This window comes from Oncorhynchus tshawytscha, linkage group LG21 (genome assembly GCF_018296145.1).
Source record: "Oncorhynchus tshawytscha isolate Ot180627B linkage group LG21, Otsh_v2.0, whole genome shotgun sequence".
In the NCBI taxonomy this organism is placed as follows: Eukaryota; Metazoa; Chordata; class Actinopteri; order Salmoniformes; family Salmonidae; genus Oncorhynchus; species Oncorhynchus tshawytscha.
In genome coordinates, this window is record NC_056449.1 from 5,185,872 (window position 1) to 5,207,752 (window position 21,881).

Below are 21,881 nucleotides of genomic sequence, written 5' to 3' on the forward strand. Positions count from 1 at the left end.
AAAGGTACAGTAGTGGAGGTCTGCGAGCAAAGAAAAAGATTGCATTAAGACAAGGTAGGTTGCAGTGGTAGACTCACGTCGTATCCTCGCAGCACGGCCAGGTGAAAGGACAAGAGTTGCAGAGGGATGACACTGAGGATGCCCTGGAGACAGTCCACTGTCTGAGGCAGCTCAATGGTCTTATATGCATTCCTAGACATCTCTGGGTCATCCTGGCAACACAGGATAATCGGCCGCCCCTGAGGGCGAAAGAGATTATTCAAGGCTTTTGATAGTCAGGCTGTGTGTGCGCCTGTATGTATGTTTGTCTTGGTGTAATTCCATGGTAACAGAATGATGCTGAGACTCCGATGTTTCACTTTAAAAGTATGATAAACAAAAAAAACATTGATTGCAAAGTTAAACAAACCATACAACTCTATGGACAATGACTACTTTTAACAATTTCCACAGACAATTTGACAAAAACACATTTACTCGAAGAACAGTGCAGATGTAACGTTTGGTAACAGAATGAAGGTCAAATCTCCCTCAGTTCTTTATGTGACCACATTTTCCAAAAACCTTGTGTTGTGAAAAAATATATTTTGGTGGTTGAACTACAGTAAGTGAAGAATATTAACACACGGTAACATAATGACGGTAACAGAATGACATCTTGGGTCCCTGATCTGTTCTATACAGAAATGCATAATAATGAATGTCCCAATGTTTTTCTAGAAAGGTAGAACATTTCCTATCCTCTTTTGCATGTTTGGGTATTTTCTACACACTGGCTATTATTCGAATGAGCTCCATCCTCAAACAAGACCACATTTGGTTGGTCCAGACCGGAACAAATCTGTACCAATCATAGACGTCTATGTTTCACAAGTTTGGACATCACAGTACAGCAAAGCACAACAAAGTAGAGTACTGTACTTACTATACAGTATAGTTCAATACAGTAGAGTAACAGTAGAATATATTTCAATACAGTAAAGTACAGTGGAATAGTCAATTATTGTCGTCTACGCCAGTGTGCTGTACTGTACTAAACTTTATTATAATCTACAGTAGAGTACTGTATTGTACTGACCTACAATCTAATCTACTTTTCTTTACCGATTTGGTAACAGAATGAAGCGTTTTAATCACTTAATAAATCATAAACAAATTGTTAGCAGTAAAAACACTATAACTAATTGGCAAGTTAACCTTCACTTGTTACTTCTGTGAACTTTCATTATCCTCCGTCATGAGAGAAATTGGAAAATATCTTCAAGATATGTGGGTTTTTGTAAAATAATTATATGACACTAGGCAATATTTCTTAAACTTAGAGAAGGCAAATCATTTCAACAAAATATAAATGCTGATATTAGTTGGCTGGGGTCTTTACTTCAGCATTATTGTGTTTTGATGTATTTCTAATACCTTTAAGACGTTTTCTAAGGCCCCTTTTCCATCTGTTTGACCAGAAATCAAAGCCTTTGCCTTTCCCACATTTTTATGATGGAAAAAGGTTGAAAACAATGTACATACAGTGGGGAGAACAAGTATTCGATACACTGCCAATTTTGCAGGTTTTCCTACTTACAAAGCATGTAGAGGTCTGTAATTTGTATCATAGGTACACTTCAACTGTAAGAGACGGAATCTAAAACAAAAATCCAGAAAATCACATTGTATGAATTTTAAATAATTACTTTGCATTTTATTGAGTGACATAAGTATTTGATACATCAGAAAAGCAGAACTTAATATTTGGTACAGAAACCTTTGTTTGCAATTACAGAGATCATACGTTTCCTGTAGTTCTTGACCAGGTTTGCACACACTGCAGCAGGGATTTTGTCCCACTCCTCCATACAGACCTTCTCCAGATCCTTCAGGTTTTGGGGCTGTCGCTGGGCAATACGGACTTTCAGCTACCTCCCAAAGATTTTCTATTGGCTTCAGGTCTGGAGACTGGCTAGGCCACTCCAGGACCTTGAGATGCTTCTTACGGAGCCACTCCTTAGTTGCCCTGGCTGTGTGTTTCGGGTCGTTGTCAAGCTGGAAGACCCAGCCACAACCTATCTTCAATGCTCTTACTGAGGGAAGGAGGTTGTTGGCCAAGATCTCGTGATACATGGGCCCCATCCATCCTCCCCTCAATACGGTGCAGTCGTCCTGTCCCCTTTGCAGAAAAGCATCTCCAAAGAATGATGTTTTCACCTCTATGCTTCACGGTTGGGATGGTGTTCTTGGGGTTGTACTCATCCTTCTTCTTCCTCCAAACACGGCAAATGGAGTTTAGACCAAAAAGCTACATTTTTGTCTCATCAGACCACATGACCTTCTCCCATTCCTCCTCTGGATCATCCAGATGGTCATTGGCAAACTTCAGACGGGACTGGCCATGCGCTGTCTTGAGCAGGGGGACCTTGCGTGCACTGCAGGATTTTAATCCATGACGGCATAGTGTGTTACTAATGGTTTTCTCTTCAGGTCATTGACCAGGTCCTGCCGTGTAGTTCTGGGCTGATTCCTCACCTTCCTCATGATCATTGATGCCCCACGAGGTGAGATCTTGCATGGAGCCCCAGACCGAGGGTGATTGATTGTCATCTTGAACTTCTTCAATTTTCTAATAATTGCGCCAACAGTTGTTACCTTCTCACCAAGCTGCTTGCCTATTCTCCTGTAGCCCATCCCAGCCTTGTGCAGGTCTACAATTGTATCCGTGATGTCCTTACACAGCTCTCTGGTCTAGGTCATTGTGGAGAGGTTGGAGTCTGTTTGATTGAGTGTGTGGACAGGTGTCTTTTATACAGGTAATGAGTTCAAACAGGTGCAGTTAATACAGGTAATGAGTGGAGAACAGTAGGGCTTCTTAAAGAAAAACTAACAGGTCTGTGAGAGCAGGAATTCTTACTGGTCGGTAGGTGATCAAATACTTATGTCATGCAATAAAATGCAAATTAATTACTTAAAAATCATACAATGTGATTTTCTGGATTTTTGTTTTAGATTCCGTCTCTCACAGTTGAAGTGTACCTATGATAAAAATTACAGACATCTACATGCTTTGTAAGTAGGAAAACCTGCAAAATCAGCAGGGTATCAAATACTTGTTCTCCCCACTGTATGCCTTAATTATTGGGGGTGGCAGGTAGCCTAGTGGTTAGACAGTTGGGCCAGTAACTGAAAGGTTGCTAGATCAAATCCCCGAGTTGACAAGGGTAAAAATATGTTGTTCTGCCCCTGAACAAGGCAGTTAACCCCACTGTTTCTAGGCCGTCATTGAAAATAAGAATTTGTTCTTAACTGACTTGCCTAGTTAAATAAAGGTTCAATAAAAAAAATCAGGAATTTAAAAAAATAGATCCTTAGCTTAAATTTGACTCCAAATGTGATGTGCTCCTATGAACTTTACATGTTAGTACTCATGGGACTTTTTACATCAAAATGCCCCTACTGAGCAAGTTCTAGTTGTGGGTGTGTGTATTTAGTTGTGTGTATCTGAATATGTGAATAAGGTTGCGTTGATAGACAGGCAGCCAAATTCGGATAATTGGTCTCCAGCTCTGAAAAAAATCTGATGTAAAAAGATCTGATGTGATTGGTCAAAAGATCAATTCATTTGGCTGTCTTTCTAAATGCAGCCTGTGTGAGTGAGTCATGTAACGTACCGATCTGGCTGTGACTTGCTGCAGTGCGTTCTGACACTTGGTGTAGCAGGCGTCTCTCATGATGATCATGATGACCGGCATGTGCTTGTCAATCAGAGCCAGAGGACCGTGCTTCAGCTCCCCAGCCAGGATGCCCTCTGAATGCATGTAGGGGATTTCCTTGATTTTCTGTTTGGGAAGAATCAATCAGTTAAATGACATAATAATCAGTATTATCATGTCAAAGGTGCATATATTGTGTGTGTATATATAGAGGTGTAATGGTATATAAAGAAGCGGAAAAGAGGAGAAAATGCCAAACATTGCCCCTAGATGGACGCTGACCTGAGGTCAGTTTTTCATGGTTCCTATAACGGTTGAGGGTTAGTATTTGGAGTGGGTGAGCTAATGCTAGATCTGTTCTCACCAGTGCCCCCTCTAGACAGGTAGCGTAGTTGAAGCCTCGGCCCATGACCAGCAAAGACCTCTGCTCATATAGCTCATCTGCTATTGACTTGATGTTCTTATCCAGAGTCAACACCTTCTTGATCAACTCTGAGAGAGGGAGGGGAGAAGAGGAATAGGGGGTGAAAAAGTTTAGTAAGGTTTAGTAAAAACAACAAAGTGGTGTTTTTGCTGGTGAGATCAGGCAGTATATTGGTTAAAGGGTGTTAGTCATAGTGATATCATGTTGGTTACAGTGAGAAGGTGATAATGGTTTAAACATTATCATAGTGGGTGTTGTGGTTTATCGACTCACCTGGGAGTATCCTGAGTCCATTGATAATCTCCAGCCTCCTTGTCTGCAGGGAGATCCTGTCCTCACTCATCATCAGACCAAACATGATGAGAGCCACAAACTGGCTGGTGTAGGCCTTGGTGCTGGCCACACCGATCTCTGGACCAGCATTGATGTGCACCCCGCAGTCTGTGTCTCTGGAGATGGAGGAGCCCACTGTGTTGGTGACCCCCACCGTCAGAGCACCTCTATCCTTACAGTACCTCAGAGCCATCAGGGTGTCTGCTGTCTCACCTGAGGGGAGGAAGGTGCAGAGGACAGAGGCAACTTAGCATTCATACAAACACTAGAATTCTCCCCTATCCAACAGATTATAGTCTCTGTACTAGCATTCTCTTGTATCGGAGTCTCCACAGTCTCCACCATAGACAGTGAAATAACAAAAACACTAGCGTTTTATGAAACACTAGCAATAAAATATAAACAGCAGTCTACCCACCAACACAGTATGGCATTACCTGATTGGCTGATGTAGAAGCAGACATCGTCTCTGAAGACGGGCGTGTTGCGGTCTAGGAAGTCGCTAGCCAGCTCCACCATGACAGGAAGCTCAGTCAGCTCCTCCAGAGCTTGTCTGGTCTGAGAGGTGAAGGGGAGAGGGGAAGAGAGGTCATCACCATCATCATCTTTCCTTTCTCCTTCTCAATCGCACTTCTGGTTGGTTCACTTACAGCCACGGCAGCATGGAAGCTGGTTCCACAGCCAATCATGATGAGGCGTCTGCAGCGTTTGATCTCCTTCAGGTGGTCCTTCAATCCCCCCAGGATCACTGAGGACAAGACAGGACAGAAGAGAGGAGACCATCAGCATTAGCATATAGAGCCAAGAGGTGAGAGGGATATTGTTCAGATGTTTAGGGGTTTTATGTGAATATGTTGGGATTGCGTTGACAATGTTTTTATTTGTCCAAAGCTGTTTATTCTGCCTTTTTTCTTTAACATATAATAATCATAATTTTTAAAATATGATAAAAAATAAAATAGGGGTTTTGATATCTGAGGCTCGGGAATAGGGGGTCACATAGTAAGTGGGTGTTTGTATTGGTTTATAAATATATGTTTTGCAGTTGTGGCACGTCTCCAGTCTTACAGCACAGTAGGCCTATACGTCCACATAGTAACTGTTAATTATTGTCGCGTAGGCTTCGGTTGAAGCTCAATGTTAAATTCAAATGTCCCTATCATCATATCTAATCCAACATGATACCAAAGTCGATGAAAATGGTGAAGGGGAGAGTGCAAATCACCTTGATTGGCGGCACACAACACATTCCCTGCCTCTCGTCATGAACCGTCAGGCCGTTACCGAGAACCGCATACCGGATTTTGAACAGGGTCGATAGCATTAGGAAACAATATGATTTGCTGCCCCGACCTAGCTCAATGTCTAGGCGTCGGATAAGAACAAGACCACAGGTCCATAACGTGACCATTCCACTTGTTACATTTCTGACTGAATAAGTTTGTAAGGGCAACCGTTTGGATGACATTTAGAAGTTATCGCTCTCACATGCCAAAAGAGAACAAACGAGGTGCTACCTTTTTGGCTGTGCTAAGACCTTCAAAAGTCAACCGGAGTTAAAACGTTGATTTGAATGGGAAGTCCTTTTAAAATGTAAGACTGTCCCAATCTAGTTAGTTCAAAACTGATTTTAGAGGGCAACAGTCAGCAGACCAGGGTTTAAACCAGCAACCCTTGCAGTTATGCAAGCACACCACCTATGCCACTAAGGTCCAGACATTTTGCCAGAGGCCGCATTACAGGTTAGAACAGCATTGCCAATGACAGCCTTTTGGTTGCTAAAAAAATCTGCCTTTGTCTCTGGAAATGTTGTATAATTCACCATTAACATAAAATAACCTTCCGGTGTAAAAAATAATGTTTGAAGTGAGAAGTTGGCATTGGCCTGAAGCTGAAAAATAGAGGAAATTTGTGAGCACCACAATGCCTAGTTCAACCATGCTCTACTAAGGTTTTCCAGCATAAAGCTTTGACCTACTAGAGTAACTATTTTGGTTTATTGTACTTAAAACAATGTATAGGCATGTTGCTTGGGATTCAAACCTTCTCAAAGAGCCTAATTTATACTCTTCAGTGGGATTATAGACTTTACAGTGACCTGCTATTAAAATAATGTGCGTATACGTATATAAATACACTGTGTGTATGTACAGTGTATGTGTATATACAGTGCCTTGCGAAAGTATTCGGCCCCCTTGAACTTTGCGACCTTTTGCCACATTTCAGGCTTCAAACATAAAGATATAAAACTGTATTTTTTTGTGAAGAATCAACAACAAGTGAGACACAATCATGAAGTGGAACGACATTTATTGGATATTTCAAACTTTTTTAACAAATCAAAAACTGAAAAATTGGGCGTGCAAAATTATTCAGCCCCCTTAAGTTAATACTTTGTAGCGCCACCTTTTGCTGCGATTACAGCTGTAAGTCGCTTGGGGTATGTCTCTATCAGTTTTGCACATCAATTTTTTCCCATTCCTCCTTGCAAAACAGCTCGAGCTCAGTGAGGTTGGATGGAGAGCATTTGTGAACAGCAGTTTTCAGTTCTTTCCACAGATTCTCGATTGGATTCAGGTCTGGACTTTGACTTGGCCATTCTAACACCTGGATATGTTTATTTTTGAACCATTCCATTGTAGATTTTGCTTTATGTTTTGGATCATTGTCTTGTTGGAAGACAAATCTCCGTCCCAGTCTCATGTCTTTTGCAGACTCCATCAGGTTTTCTTCCAGAATGGTCCTGTATTTGGCTCCATCCATCTTCCCATCAATTTTAACCATCTTCCCTGTCCCTGCTGAAGAAAAGCAGGCCCAAACCATGATGCTGCCACCACCATGTTTGACAGTGGGGATGGTGTGTTCAGGTGATGAGCTGTGTTGCTTTTACGCCAAACATAACGTTTTGCATTGTTGCCAAAAAGTTCAATTTTGGTTTCATCTGACCAGAGCACCTTCTTCCACATGTTTGGTGTGTCTCCCAGGTGGCTTGTGGCAAACTTTAAACGACACTTTTTATGGATATCTTTAAGAAATGGCTTTCTTCTTGCCACTCTTCCATAAAGGCCAGATTTGTGCAATATACAACTGATTGTTGTCCTATGGACAGTCTCCCACCTCAGCTGTAGATCTCTGCAGTTCATCCAGAGTGATCATGGGCCTCTCGGCTGCATCTCTGATCAGTCTTCTCCTTGTATGAGCTGAAAGTTTAGAGGGACGGCCAGGTCTTGGTAGATTTGCAGTGGTCTGATACTCCTTCCATTTCAATATTATCGCTTGCACAGTGCTCCTTGGGATGTTTAAAGCTTGGGAAATCTTTTTGTATCCAAATCCGGCTTTAAACTTCTTCACAACAGTATCTCGGACCTGCCTGGTGTGTTCCTTGTTCTTCATGATGCTCTCTGCGCTTTTAACGGACCTCTGAGACTATCACAGTGCAGGTGCATTTATACGGAGACTTGATTACACACAGGTGGATTGTATTTATCATCATTAGTCATTTAGGTCAACATTGGATCATTCAGAGATCCTCACTGAACTTCTGGAGAGAGTTTGCTGCACTGAAAGTAAAGGGGCTGAATAATTTTGCACGTCCAATTTTTCCGTTTTTGATTTGTTAAAAAAGTTTGAAATATCCAATAAATGTCGTTCCACTTCATGATTGTGTCCCACTTGTTGTTGATTCACAAAAAAATACAGTTTTATATCTTTATGTTTGAAGCGTGAAATGTGGCAAAAGGTCGCAAAGTTCAAGGGGGCCGAATACTTTCGCAAGGCACTGTACATTTTAAAATAAGGCTACTCATTCAAGGGGTTTTCTTAATTCTACAATGTAGAAAATAGTAGAAATAAAGAAACCCTGGAATGAGTAGGTGTGTCCAAACTGTTGACTAGTACTGCATGTACTGTGTATATATATATTTATCATTAGGCTGAATGTATTTTTTGATATAGGCCTATTGTAAATGTCTATTATTGTAGCATCACCATTATTGCAAAAATAAATACAAACATAACTTTGGACTACATATTCACTGCCCATTGATCAGCACAGCAATTGGTATAACAGGACCATGTATGCAAAACAAGTGGTTGTGAGCATATGACAATATTACACAGGTAAGCAGTTACAGAAATCAAGAATGCAAACAGGCTCTATAGACCTCTATATCTACAGTATATGAGTGACATATTATGTAGGACACCTTCTGACCAAAATAATATTAAATATTTTGCTAAAAGAATATTTTATGAAATCCCAGTAGGCACCACATTACTACAAGACAAAACAGCTCACTCAATAAAGCCTGATGATCTTGTAAGTATAAAAGCTTGCTGTCATATAAACAAATAAACCTTGAAAAGGTAGTGGAATGGGATAACGTCTTAGTGTGGTGTGTGAAGAATCCAATAACTTACCTTGTATGCAGTACAAATCACATTATTGTGGGTGCACCTCATCTTAAGACTGTGAATTAGGCTGTTTGAGAAGGTTTGAATCCTAAACCACCTGCCTACAGATTGTTTGAAGTACAATAGACCAACATAGCTATAGTAGTAGGTCAAAGCTGTGGGCTGGAAAACCTTGGTAGACGTTGAAGTAGGCATTGTGGTGCTCATGTGAATTTCCAGTCTTTTTCGGCTTCAGACCAATGCCTACTTCTCACATAAAACACAGTTTTTGTTTTTAATAACGTATGCCTCTGTGAATTGCTGTGCTAATATTGATTGAGCCTAGGGCACTGTGCCATCAGCATCCTAGAACAATAGGGAGGGACAGGATCAGGATATGACATCGTCATGCTACCTTTGTTGGTGTCGAAGCAGATCCGCCCCCTCATGGTGTTGAACACAGACTCTGGCTGTTCAAAGATCTCCTTTTGCATGAATGCCTCAAAGTTACCTGCACAGATAAGATAAGGACACAATAGGGACAGTGGTTAAGTCACAGGTGTAGTTACTCACTAACGTCAGCAGGGGGAGATCTTATTCTAGTGTTCTTAGAGCTATAGCAGCTTCAATACAATATGTGTGGCCAAATGGGTATGTGTTCTCTGTGTAATATCAGACTACATTTCACTAGTATGACATTAGACCTTATCTTTGACATGTCTTTGTGAATGGGAAGGTATCGATACTGACCGGCTCTAGGTTTAAGGTCCCTTTAGGTACATATCGAGAATCAGCTTTCCCTCCTCAAATCCTAAATATTGCACCTTAACCTTGCACAGAACTGACCCTAGGTCAGTGTGTAGGGCCTGGGACACTCTATTTTTCGCCTAATTAACCCATTTGGTTTCCATGGCGACGAGCCCTATGACCTCTAACCTCTGACCTTTCATGATCTCCTGCAATTCCATCTGGAGGGTCTGGATGGCCCGGACAGGAACCTCCCCTGCCAGGCGGTTCAGCCTATGGAGGGACAGCTTCCCCCCTACAACCGCTGCTATGTCATCATCCTCCAGGTAGATCACCTTGTTGGTGTGCTCTATGATGGCACTGGGCAGGGAGAGCGAGGAGGAGAAAGAAAAAAAGGATCACGAGACAAGCACAAATGCATGCGCCACACACACACCGTGCACGTGTTCACACACACACACACACCTAGGGCTTTCAGCTCACCTAGCATCAGAAGCAAAGTAGTACTCCACAGCCTTGCCGTCTTCAGCAGAATTCACAGCATTGGCGATATCTGGCCGGTTATGGCTGTTCTTTTCCTGGACCCCCTCTTTGAACATAGCTACTCGACAGAGGGCAGGGGGTATAGGGCATGGGTTATGGTTCATGGTTCAAACTGAGCACTGGAACAACCAGAGATGGATCACTGAAATCAACACTTCTGCTTTACTTGAACTCTCCACCTAAAACATTTTGTAATTTTTCATAAACTGGTAACAGCTGTTTTAACCCGATGATTGCAAACCAAAACAAGTTAATGATTGTGATTGACAAACAACAGAGGAGAGAGAGGAGCCATCTGAGCCAAGGCTCCTTTGACCATAACTAAACATGCTAATCACCTGGTTACATTGCTTCAGAAGATTCTGGAATTAATAATCAGGTGGAGGTTCAAACTGCCATCCGTATTGATTTGTCACATATTATTTATAAGGTGACTGAACGCAGTTGAGGGACGTTTGCCCTTAAGCACAGTTACAGTAGAGCACTGCAGTCATGATAGGGCAAGGAGTATTAGTCCCCAATAGCGACAAATGACCTTGTTCTCTCCTCGTCTCTTTCCCTTCATCTGTACTCAACAGGTGAATTTACAGTAGGCATCCACTATGTTGCTTTCACCTAATCCTGTGTTTTAAAAGAGACGAAGGAAAGGAGCAGAGAGAAGGAAGCCACTTTATGGTACTGAGAGAAGCAACCCCATTATCTACTTCCCTTCCTCATTCCTTTCTCATTGGACTTTAGACCGGACCCCAGTCTCCATCTAGAAACTGCAATAATAAATCTGAGCGTAGTTAAGTAAACAGATGAAGACACAGTCAACATACCTACAGGGTGTTCTGTCTCCAAATTGTTGACACACACAAAGAGAACACACCAAACCCATGACTGTTATTAACTGAATGAGTAGGTAAGGGGCAGATTTATTGTGACACACTTTTCAAGAAGCATATTTTAAATGTATAATTTGGAGAGGGCTATGATATCTCATAGAGGTTCAACATCGTATTGGCATTTCCACAAGAAGCAAGAGTGATTTCTCAAACACATACAGTGCCAGTCAAAGGTTTGGACACACCTACTCATTCTTGGGTTTTTCGTGTATTTTTACTATTTTATACATTGTAGAATAATAGTGAAGACATCAAAACTATTACATAACACATATGGAATCATGTAGTAACCAAAAAAGTGTTAAACAATGCTAAATATATTTTATATCATCAAGGCAAAGGGTGGCTACTTTGAATAATCAAAAATATATGTTTAACACTTTTTTTGGTTACTACATGATTCCATATGTGTTATGTAATAGTTTTGATGTCTTTAAAATTATTCTACCTTTTAATGGCATCAGACCGAGGCTCTGCATCTGTCCTCGTGCTCCTAGACCTTAGTGCTGCTTTTGATACTATCGATCACCACATTCTTTTGGAGAGATTGGAAACCCAAATTGATCTACACGGATAAGTTCTGGCCTGGTTTCGATCTTATCTGTTGGAAAGATATCAGTTTGTCTGTGAATGGTTTGTCCTTTGACAAATCAAATGTACATTTCGGTGTTCATCAAGGTTCCGTTTTAGGACCACTATTGTTTTCACTATATATTTTACCTCTGGGGATGTCATTCGAAAACATAATGTTAACTTTCACTGCAATGCGGATGACACACAGCTGTACATTTCAATGAATCGTGGTGAAGCCCCAAAATGGCCATCGCTAGAAGCCTGTGTTTCAGACATAAGGAAGTGGATGGCTGCAAACTTTCTACTTTTAAACTCTGACAAAACAGAGATGCTTGTTCTAGGTCCCAAGAAACAAAGAGATCTTCTGTTGAATATGAAAATGAATCTTGATGGTTGTATAGTCGTCTGAAATAAAACTGAAGGACCTCAGCGTTACTCTGGACCCTGATCTTTCTTTTGACGAACACATCAAGACTGTTTCAAGGACAGCTTTTTTCCATCTACGTAACATTGCATAAATCAGAAATTTTCTGTCCAAAAATTATGCAGAAAAATGTATCCATGCTTTTGTTACTTCTAGGTTTGACTACTGCAATGCTCTACTTTCCGGCTACCTGGATAAAGCACTAAATAAACTTCAGTTAGCGCTAAATATGGCTGCTAGAATCCTGACTAGAACCAAAAAAATTGATCATATTACTCCAGTGCTAGCCTCCCTATACTGGCTTCCTGTGAAGGCAAGGGCTGATTTCAAGGTTTTACTGCTAACCTACAAAGCATTGCTCCTACCTATCTTTCCGATTTGGTCCTGCCGTACATACCTACACGTATGCTACGGTCACAAGACGCAGGCCTCCTAATTGTCCCTAGAATTTCTAAGCAAACAGCTGGGGGCAGGGCTTTCTCCTATAGAGCTCCATTTTTATGGAATGGTCTGCCTTCCCATGTGAGAGACGCAGACTCGGTCTCAACCTTTAAGTCTTTACTGAAGACTTATCTCTTCAGTGGGTCATATGATTGAGTGTAGACTGGTCCAGGAGTGTGAAGGTGAACGGAAAGGCTCTGGAGCAACGAACCGCCCTTGCTGTCTCTGCCTGGCCGGTTCCCCTCTCTCCACTGGGATTCTCTGCCTCTAACCCTATCACAGGGGCTCAGTCACTGGCTTACTGGTGCTCTTCCATGCCATCCCTAGGAGGGGTGCGTCACTTGAGTGGGTTGAGTCAGTGACGTGATCTTCCTGTCTGGGTTGGCGCCCCCCCTTTGGGTTGTGCCCTGGCGGAGATCTTTATATGGGCCATACTCTGCCTTGTCTCGGGATGGTAAGTTGGTGGTTGAAGATATCCTTCTAGTGGTGTGGGTGCTTTGGAAAAGTGGGTGGGGTTATATCCTGCTTGTTTGGTCCTGTCCGGGGGTATCATCGGATGGGGCCACAGTGTCTCCTGACCTCTCCTGTCTCAGCCTCCAGTATTTATGCTGTAGTAGTTTATGTGTTGGGGGGCTAGGGTCAGTCTGTTATATCTGGAGTACTTCTCCTGTCTTATCCGGTGTCCTGTGTGAATTTAAGTATGCTCTCTCTAATTCTCTCTTTCTTTCTTTCTCTCTCTCGGAGGACCTGAGCCCTAGGACCATGCCTCAGGACTACCCGGCATGATGTCCCCTTGCTGTCCCCAGTCCACCTGTCCGTGCTGCTGCTCCAGTTTGAACTGTTCTGGCTGCGGCTGTGGAACCCTGACCTGTTCACTGGACGTGCTACCTGTCCCAGACCTGCTGTTTTCAACTCTCTAGAGACAGCAGGAGCGGTAGAGATACTATCAATGATCGGCTATGAAAAGCCAACTGACATTTACTCCTGAGGTGCTGACTTGTTGCACCCTTGACAACTACTGTGATTATTATTATTTGACCATGCTGGTCATTTATGAACATTTGAACATCTTGGTCATGTTCTGTTATAATCTCCACCCGGCACAGCCAGAAGAGGACTGGCCACCCCTCATAAGCCTGGTTCCTCTCTAGGTTTCTTCCTAGGTTTTGGCCTTTCTAGGGAGTTTTTCCTAGCCACCGTGCTTCTACACCTGCATTGCTTGCTGTTTGGGATTTTAGGCTGGGTTTCTGTAAAGCACTTTGAGATATCAGCTGATGTAAGAAGGGCTATATAAATACATTTGATTTGATTTAGAAAATAGTAAAAACAAAGAAAAACCCCTGAATGAGTACGTGTCCAAACCTTTGACTGGTACTGTATATATTTTTTTTTAAATATGAATCTTGTCATTTTTGCACTTGACTCTTTGGAGAGTAGATTCATGCAATCATACAACAGTTGATTCATTGGAGACAGTCTGATTTAAGGGTATCTGATTGTTGTGAGTCATGCAATTCTTAATAGGTGGTTCAATCAAATGTTATTAGTAAAGTACTCATATTTTGCAGATGTTATCAGGTGCAGCGAAATGCTTATGTTTTTAGCTCCAACAGTGCAGTAATCTGAACACCAAATCAGAGATCAAGCCACAACACCCAAGTGTTTATTGGGTAGTAGGCTCACATATGGGCTCAGCGGCCCTCTGACCCTCTGGGACCACTGGATTAACTGCACAGTCCCTCAGGACAGAGTAGTACGGAGCTACGGACAAAACGGGATTAGGCTTAGATTATGACATGTTATCACACACAGGAGAACAGGCTTTCATAACCGTTAGTCTGGATCAGATGGTAAGTACTGCAACTGTTAGTGTTAGGACACAGATACAGATACTGCTCACAAACACAGATAGCTTTGAACAACTGCATTACGTTAGCTGACTGGTTGGTTGGTTAGCTAATGAGTTGGTTAGTTAATTAGTTCATTTGTGGGTGTTTCATATCGACCTGAATCGGGACTTGAACTACAGACATATAACCAAACGTTTCATGCAAATCTCATGTGCAATATTTATGCGTCAGTTCGAGTTACGCCCTCGTATCTCAAATTAAGAGATCGGTGCGTGAAGATAATGTAACCGAATGTGTTGAGATGTGGTTTGATTGAAATACGATGTGTTTTAGGTTGATAACACAGTCAAGTCTCTGTGGGAACACTGACTGAGAGGTTTAAGAACACTGTAAAGTGATACTGTCTGATAGAGGGGAACAGAGCTCACCAGTGTTGTACTGGATTGGAATGTGCTCTGCAGACAGCTCATACTTGCTCCGCACACCAATGAGCAGAGGACTTCCTCTCCTGAAGGATATAGACAGAGAAAGGGGATGGATAGAGGGATAGGGAGAAAGGGGAAAAGAGAGGGCGAGCATGAGAAAGACAGAGGGGTCAGGAGATAAATTGTTAGATTTGTGTGAGAGAACAAACACAAATGCACGAGCACATGCACACACCAACACACACACTGTGGAACGCCTTTAGGTCTTTATGTGTCAAAAAAGATACATGTTAAATACATGCTCCCAAGTGGAGCAGTGGTCTAAGGCACTGCATCTCAGTGCAAGAGACGTCACTACAGTACCTGATTCGAATCCAAACTGTATCACATCCGGCTGTGATTGAGTAGGCCACCATTGTAAATAAGAATTTGTTCTTAACTGACTTGCCTTGTTAAATCAATCAAAAAATAACACCATTTGACTCGTGAAATAAGCTTGTTGACCAAGCAGGACCTGAATGTAACTGCACGTCACATAATAATTTAACACGTTCATACATTTTTACGTAGTTATTACACATTGATTACACTATCACTCGTATTTCATTTGACACGATTCACCGATTGGTATGCTATGATGCTGGTAAAGTTTTGTCTCGCGCACTTGCCGCTGCGTACGAGCGCAGACACTTCCCCATGCTCTAGACAGTGCTGGTCATAAAAGAAAGCTAGCTAGCTGATGGATGCAAACAATGTTCTTCCCCAAAAAATATACCAAAACGACATAATCTCTTTCAGTAGCTACAGTATGCTAGCTAACTATTCTAGCTAGGTGTCATCATCTAAAATACCCCTCATTTATAAGACAGATTTTATTTGATTAATGGTCGGACCCACCTATGTGAAGATCAGCCACAATAGTGGAACGTGCGGTTCGCCATCAAAATAAAGGTCTGTCATTGACAGTGATGCAAATTAATACGCATAGTGGAATTATGCCATAATTGAATAGGACATGCCAAACTAGGTTGGAATGTTATAGAAATTCAACAAAAGACAATAATTTGACAAGAATCTGTTGTAATCACAATGGCTGTATTAGACTTTAGAATTGCATATGGATTGTGGATCAATGACATGGGGTATCAGTCCACTCAGTGACACCCAGAGAACATTAGCATCATAGCTCTTATTGCGGGACTATGAAACCACTGAATTGAGCCACATTTATGGTACCAGTCAACCTACTATGTGTATTGAACACTACTCCAGAGGAAAAACAATACAACGTGGATGTTTTGGAGTCTGAGAACTCTGAGGACGTTGGGAAAAAAGCACTAGGGTACTGAGTAGTACTGAGTACTGAGTAGACTGATAGACATTTAATTAATCCCCAATCATTAAATAAGGCTGTGGTTTGTGGTGTTGATTAGCTCAAATTTACAACATGGTCGAGGCATTCGTTGGAACCTGGAAGATGACTTCCAGTGAGAATTTTGATGAATATCGAACTGTTCTGGCTGCGGCTGTGGAACCCTGACCTGTTCACCGGACGTGCTACCTGTCCCAGACCTGCTGTTTTCAACTCTCTAGAGACAGCAGGAGCGGTAGATGAATAGATAGATTTCTTGATGAATATAATAGTATACAGTGGAATATGATTGTCAGTGCGCACAATAGACTTGGGAGGTGATTTCCCTCAAAGTCCCTGATAAGAGCTACGATGCTAATATTTACATAAACTCTTCACAGTTGTGTTCTGTGGGTGTCACTGAGTAGACTGATACCCAATTTCATTGCTCCAAATTACAACACTCCAACCTTGTTTTAACATTATGTTGTCTAAATATTTCGTCTTTCAAATAGGGACTTTTATTTTGAAGGCCAGTCGCCATTTCCACTATTGTGGCTAGCTTCACAACACATAACCCAGTCGGGTCAAACCTCACTGCTTATTTAATTTAACTAGGCAAGTCAATCAATAACAAATTCTTATTTACAATGACGGCCTACCCCGGCCAAACCATAACCCGGACGACGCTGGGCCAATTGTGCACCGCCCTATGGGACTCCCAATTACGGCCGTTTGTGATACAGCCTGGAATCGAACCAGGGTCGGTAGTGACACCTCTAACACTTAAATGCAGTGCCTTAGACCGATGCGCCACTCGGGAGCCTTATGACCTTAGCTTTGGGCAACAAATACTAGCTATCTTTTGATTATTCATATATTAATTTTTAAATATTTTTAGAAATAGATTCGGCTCCTCTGATGTGCAAGCCGGGTCCCAACGTTCACCTACAAGAGCCTTAGAGCCGACTCGTTCGCGAACGACCCATCACTACTGGACGCTCTGGCGGAGGAGTAGAGGTATCCGCTCTCGTCGGACTTCGGCCGCATATTTCCACCATTTTCTTAAACTCTGAAAAACTTTGTGAAGCCAGGCACACTTTCTGAAGAATTGCATTATGGACTTTGAAAGTAGGGAAATAGTGTCCCCTGCATGTACACTTCGTATTTTGGCTAATTAAGTAGTGATGGGTCGTGTCACGCCTGCTCCCGCACTTCCCCGGGCTGCCCTGCATTACGCACTCCTGCATCCATCATTTACGCACTTGCCTTCCCTCGTCACGCGTTTCAGCGATATTGGACTCACCTGGACTCACTCAATCACCTGTTTATTACCTCCCCTATATTTATCGTTTCCCCAGCTCTGTTCCCCCCTGTTGCATTGTTTGTCGTCTGTCTTTGTGTTTCCCAGTTCTGACGCTGTTCCTGTCCTGTTGCATGTCCATTCCTAATTAAATGTCAACTCCCAATACCAGCTAATATTCTCCAGCGCCATTCCTTACCGAGTCGGCTTAAGACCCAGCTCGCATGTCAGAAGAGCCGAATCTATACAAATATTTAGAAAATAAGATATGAATAATCAAAAGATTTCAATGAATATATTTAACTAATTCTAAGCACTTTGTTTATATACATTAAAAAGTTATGCTTTAAATGCAAATGTTTAATAGCATTCTTTTTCATAACAAACCAATGCATTTGAAATACATTGTGGTTAAGGTAGAGTATGATTTTATAAAATTATTTAATTAGATTTGTTTTAACACCATTCATAGTCAAACTATTGCAAACTGTTTGACTTATACAAAACATCTTTTTTTAAAGAGCCGTTTGGGAGCCAAAAGAGCCGGCTCTTTTTGGTGAGCTGAGCCGAAGGAGCCAGCTCACTGAAAAGAGCCAGAATGCCCATCACTAGCGTCCAGTGTGCTGAGAGAGAGCAAAACGCTCTGAATTTATGAACTGGCAATCTGACAACGATCTGGGTTTACCGGTAAACCCAGATCGTCCTCTGGCCCTCCAGATTAAATTTAATAACACACTTGTCATAAAATGTCTAGCTAGTCATTTGTTACGCTAACAAGCTAGCAAGAGCATCAATTTCCAATAGACAAGCGTAGCTCTAGGATGCTCAACTGAAATTATACAGTTAGTTTACAGTATACTAAAATGACCTAATAGTATGTTAGTATGGGTATTCGAACACAGCTTTGCTGTCTCTCTTCTTCTCTAGCACTTTCTTGCTCCTTTTCCACCCTCTCCCCTACAGTTGGATGAGTTCAGTTCCTGCTCATGTTTCTAGCCTTCTCATCTCCATTACTCTATGTGTGCTTCTCTGATTGGCTGATGCAGGTGCAGATGGGTGTGACATTTTCTTAACATTTGTCAAAATTAGTTTAAGAAATTAATTTGTATCCGCTCTCGTTGGACTTCGGCCGCATATTTCGGCCATTTTCTTAAACTCTGAAAACGTTGTGAAGCCACGCACACTTTCTGAAGAATTGCATTATGGGCCTTGAAAGTAGGGAACTAGTGTCCACTGCAGGTGGGGGGAGAGGGTGTGTCAAAAATAACATGAATATAGCTCAAGCCTTTATTCCTATAGTGTCAAATAGGACCTATGACAGTGTGTACACAAAGCACCTGATAAAAGTACTCAGACATACATAACACTCCCATCAAAAAAATGACAATCGTAAATCTCTAAGTCATTGTGTTTGACAGCTTACACCTGGCTGGGGTAATTCCCACCTGAGGCTTAAAGAAAACAGGCACGTTTCTCAATTACGCTCTTTTCTCTCCCTCTGTTTACTGTATCCTTCTCTTCTCTGACAGTTCTTTACGCTGGGCAGGGAGCTGTAGCGTTTGGAAGAGTGATGTCATCATACATGACACATTAATTAGATGGAATAGAAGCTTGGTAGAGACACAGTCTGAAGATCAATATAGGGCTATATAGAGACAAGCTGTTATTGCTTTATTGTGGCGATAGCTGAGACGACTAGTCAATGCCAATGGGTGTTGATCCTTTCAAATCAAATTTTGCACACAAACTTCGCAGATGTTATCGCGGGGTGTAGCAAATGCTTATGTTCCCAACCGTGCATTGATACCTAACAATACAAAACGATAGACGTAAAACCAATACAAATAAATGAATTAAGAAATATAGAAATATTAGAATGAGCAATATAAATATATACTGTATGTATATATAGACAGACTTATGTGAGGTCATGGCATAGGCCAGACAGACAGAGACATGTGAGTGGACATGGATACTGACCTGGTGGCAACCGCCTCTCTGGGGAAATGACTGCTTTTAAACATCAGAGCGAAGGCCCCCTCCTAAGACAGGATGACAAAGAGGAGAGAATACAAACATGTCTGTTAGGTTCCAAGATGATGATGATGACGAGGAAGAGGAGAAGGTTAAAAATGAGAAGGAATTGTAAAAAGAAAAAATACAGCGAAGGAAAATGTAGAGGACAGTTTCAGTCGAACAGACCAACAGTGACATTACAAAACAACATTCAAATTTCCTATTTATTTTTGGAGACAGTCTTTCCATCTGTTTCCCCTCGTGGGGGTAGTAGTGGGGATGTGTGGAAGGGATGGGGGGGGGTCGATGTTCAGGAAAGTTAGGAGGAATAAGACCTCTATTGTATAAAACCAGCTCTGTTTCCAACACACTGCCAGCACTCTCACCAAGGGTGGGAGAGAGATGGAGGAGAGGAGGGGGAGGAGCAGTGGTCATTAGGATGCAAGGGGTCTGTTCTGGTCTGGTTCCTATTAGCCCAAACCCACTGAAGCTGTACATTTTATCCTCTGTGTTCTTCTCAGACCTTTTACAGTGAGCCAAGGAGAGGGAAGATGTGGCTGAGATAGGACTGGCTCCAATAAGACCAAACTCAACAACAAGAGTGTGTGAAGAACTGAGCGAGACAGAGAGAAAAAGAGAGAAAATGACTGAGCAATCTAGTTGGTGCAAAAGGGATTGAAAAAGTGTCTCGCTCCTGTTCACCAGATACAGATTGCGATGTCACTAAAGATGTTGTTGGGGTGCTTGCCATGGTGACAGTTTTGGTGATGACGTAACACTATTAATGGGACGGCCAAATTTGAGGCCAGACTGGACAGTGTGATGATGACATCATCAAGGGGAACTGGGGGAGATTGTTGCTCTGTTGTTGAAAACACTCCCTTACCATGCTGTTTCAGAGATGGAATTCATCAAAGGGCCCGATGAGATCTGAGGGGATGTTTTGTCATTTTTGTTAAGCAGTTCATTTTTGTTTCGTAGTAGTAGGAGAAGCAGCCGCAGTAGTAGTCGTCGTCATCATAGTAGTTTTTTAAGAATACTTTAAATAAATCTCACGTCGCCTCCGACACCCCTCCCCCAAACAGAAAATAAAACACTTATTTTCCCACTAGCACTGACTTTTTTGATAAATACTTTGTTGAGGGAAAATGTACTTGAAACGATTGTGATGTGTTGTCCCGCCCAGCTATCTTAATATGTATGCACTAACTCTCAGTCGCTCTGGATAAGAGTTTCTGTTAAATTACTCAAATTAAAAAATGTAGTAGTAGTAGTAGCAGCAGGAGTACTATAGTAATAACATAGTAGTAGAGTAGGTGTTGGTGTAACAGTATAACTTTAGACCGTCCCCTCGCCCATACCCGGGCACGAACCAGGGACCCTCTGCACACATCAACAAGGGGAACAACTACTTCAAGGTCTCAGAGCAAGTGACGTCACCGATTGAAACGCTATTTAGCGCGCACCACCGCTAACTAAGCCAGCCGTTTCACATCCGCTACACTCCCCCCTTTTGACCTCCTCCATTTCCGCAGCAACCAGTGATCCGGGTCAACAGCATCAATGTAACAGTATAGACTTTACGTCCGTCCCCTCGCCCCGACCTGGGCGCGAACCAGGGATGCTCTGCACACATCAACAACGAAGCATCGTTACCCATCGCTCCACAAAAGCCGCGGCCCTTGCAGAGCAAGGGGAACAACTACTTCAAGGTCTCAGAGCAAGTGACGTCACCGATTGAAACGCTATTTAGCGCACACCACCGCTAACTAAGCCAGTTGTTTCACATCCGCTGTATTGGCAAAGTGGATGGGGTTATATCCTGCGTGGTTGGCCCTGTCCAGGGGTATCATTGGGCGGGGCCGCAGTGAGCCCCTACTCCCCCGTCTCAGCTTCCAGTATCTATGCTGCAATAGTCTATGTGCCGGGGGGCTAGGGTCAGACTGTCCTATTTGGTGTATTTCTCGTGTCTTATCTGGTTTCCTGTGCGAACTTAAGTATGCTCCCTCTAATTCTCGTATCTCTCTCTCTATCTCTCTACTCCCGGAGAACCTGAGCCCTAGGACAATGCCTCAGGACTACCTGGCCTGATGACTCCTGGCTATCCCCGTCCCTAGTCCACCTAGTCGTGCTGCTGAACCAGTTTCTGCTGTTTTGCCTGTGGCAATGGAACCCTAACTTGCATTGCTTGCTGTTTGGGGTTTAAGGCTTGATTTCTGAATAAGCACTTTGTGACATCTGCTGATGTAAAAAGGGCTTAATAAATTGTATTGACTGATTGAGGTGTCCCAGTACTCACCAGCTGTTGAATGACCCTCTCCACTAGGGTAGAGAAGGACAGGTCTTCTCTTTCTCGGTTGTCGTAAACGTATTTGATCAGTTTAGGGATGACCTCTGTGTCCGTCTCTGACTCAAACTCATAGCCCTTGGAGTTCTGAAAGAGGGTGGGGATCAGAATGAATGTTACAAGCTTA

At 42.4% G+C, this 21,881-nt stretch overlaps 1 protein-coding gene across 2 annotated transcripts in view; it reads right to left on the reverse strand.

The window, feature by feature from the left end:
• Positions 1 to 21,881, reverse strand: part of LOC112220753 (glutamine--fructose-6-phosphate aminotransferase [isomerizing] 2) — a 40,966-nt gene that overhangs the window by 1,910 nt on the left and 17,175 nt on the right. Inside the window, exons 6-18 of one of the 2 annotated variants that reach the window (XM_024382627.2) lie at positions 21,707 to 21,841; positions 19,372 to 19,433; positions 14,741 to 14,820; positions 14,146 to 14,223; positions 10,078 to 10,195; positions 9,791 to 9,954; positions 9,263 to 9,358; positions 5,106 to 5,203; positions 4,893 to 5,013; positions 4,396 to 4,668; positions 4,063 to 4,190; positions 3,657 to 3,824; positions 78 to 239 (exon numbers count right to left, since the gene is read on the reverse strand). In XM_024382627.2, coding sequence (XP_024238395.1) covers positions 78 to 239; positions 3,657 to 3,824; positions 4,063 to 4,190; positions 4,396 to 4,668; positions 4,893 to 5,013; positions 5,106 to 5,203; positions 9,263 to 9,358; positions 9,791 to 9,954; positions 10,078 to 10,195; positions 14,146 to 14,223; positions 14,741 to 14,820; positions 19,372 to 19,433; positions 21,707 to 21,841 — 1,683 coding nt within the window. The remainder of the gene's footprint in view (positions 1 to 77; positions 240 to 3,656; positions 3,825 to 4,062; positions 4,191 to 4,395; positions 4,669 to 4,892; positions 5,014 to 5,105; positions 5,204 to 9,262; positions 9,359 to 9,790; positions 9,955 to 10,077; positions 10,196 to 14,145; positions 14,224 to 14,740; positions 14,821 to 19,371; positions 19,434 to 21,706; positions 21,842 to 21,881) is intronic. The other variant, XM_024382628.2, reaches the window with a different exon arrangement.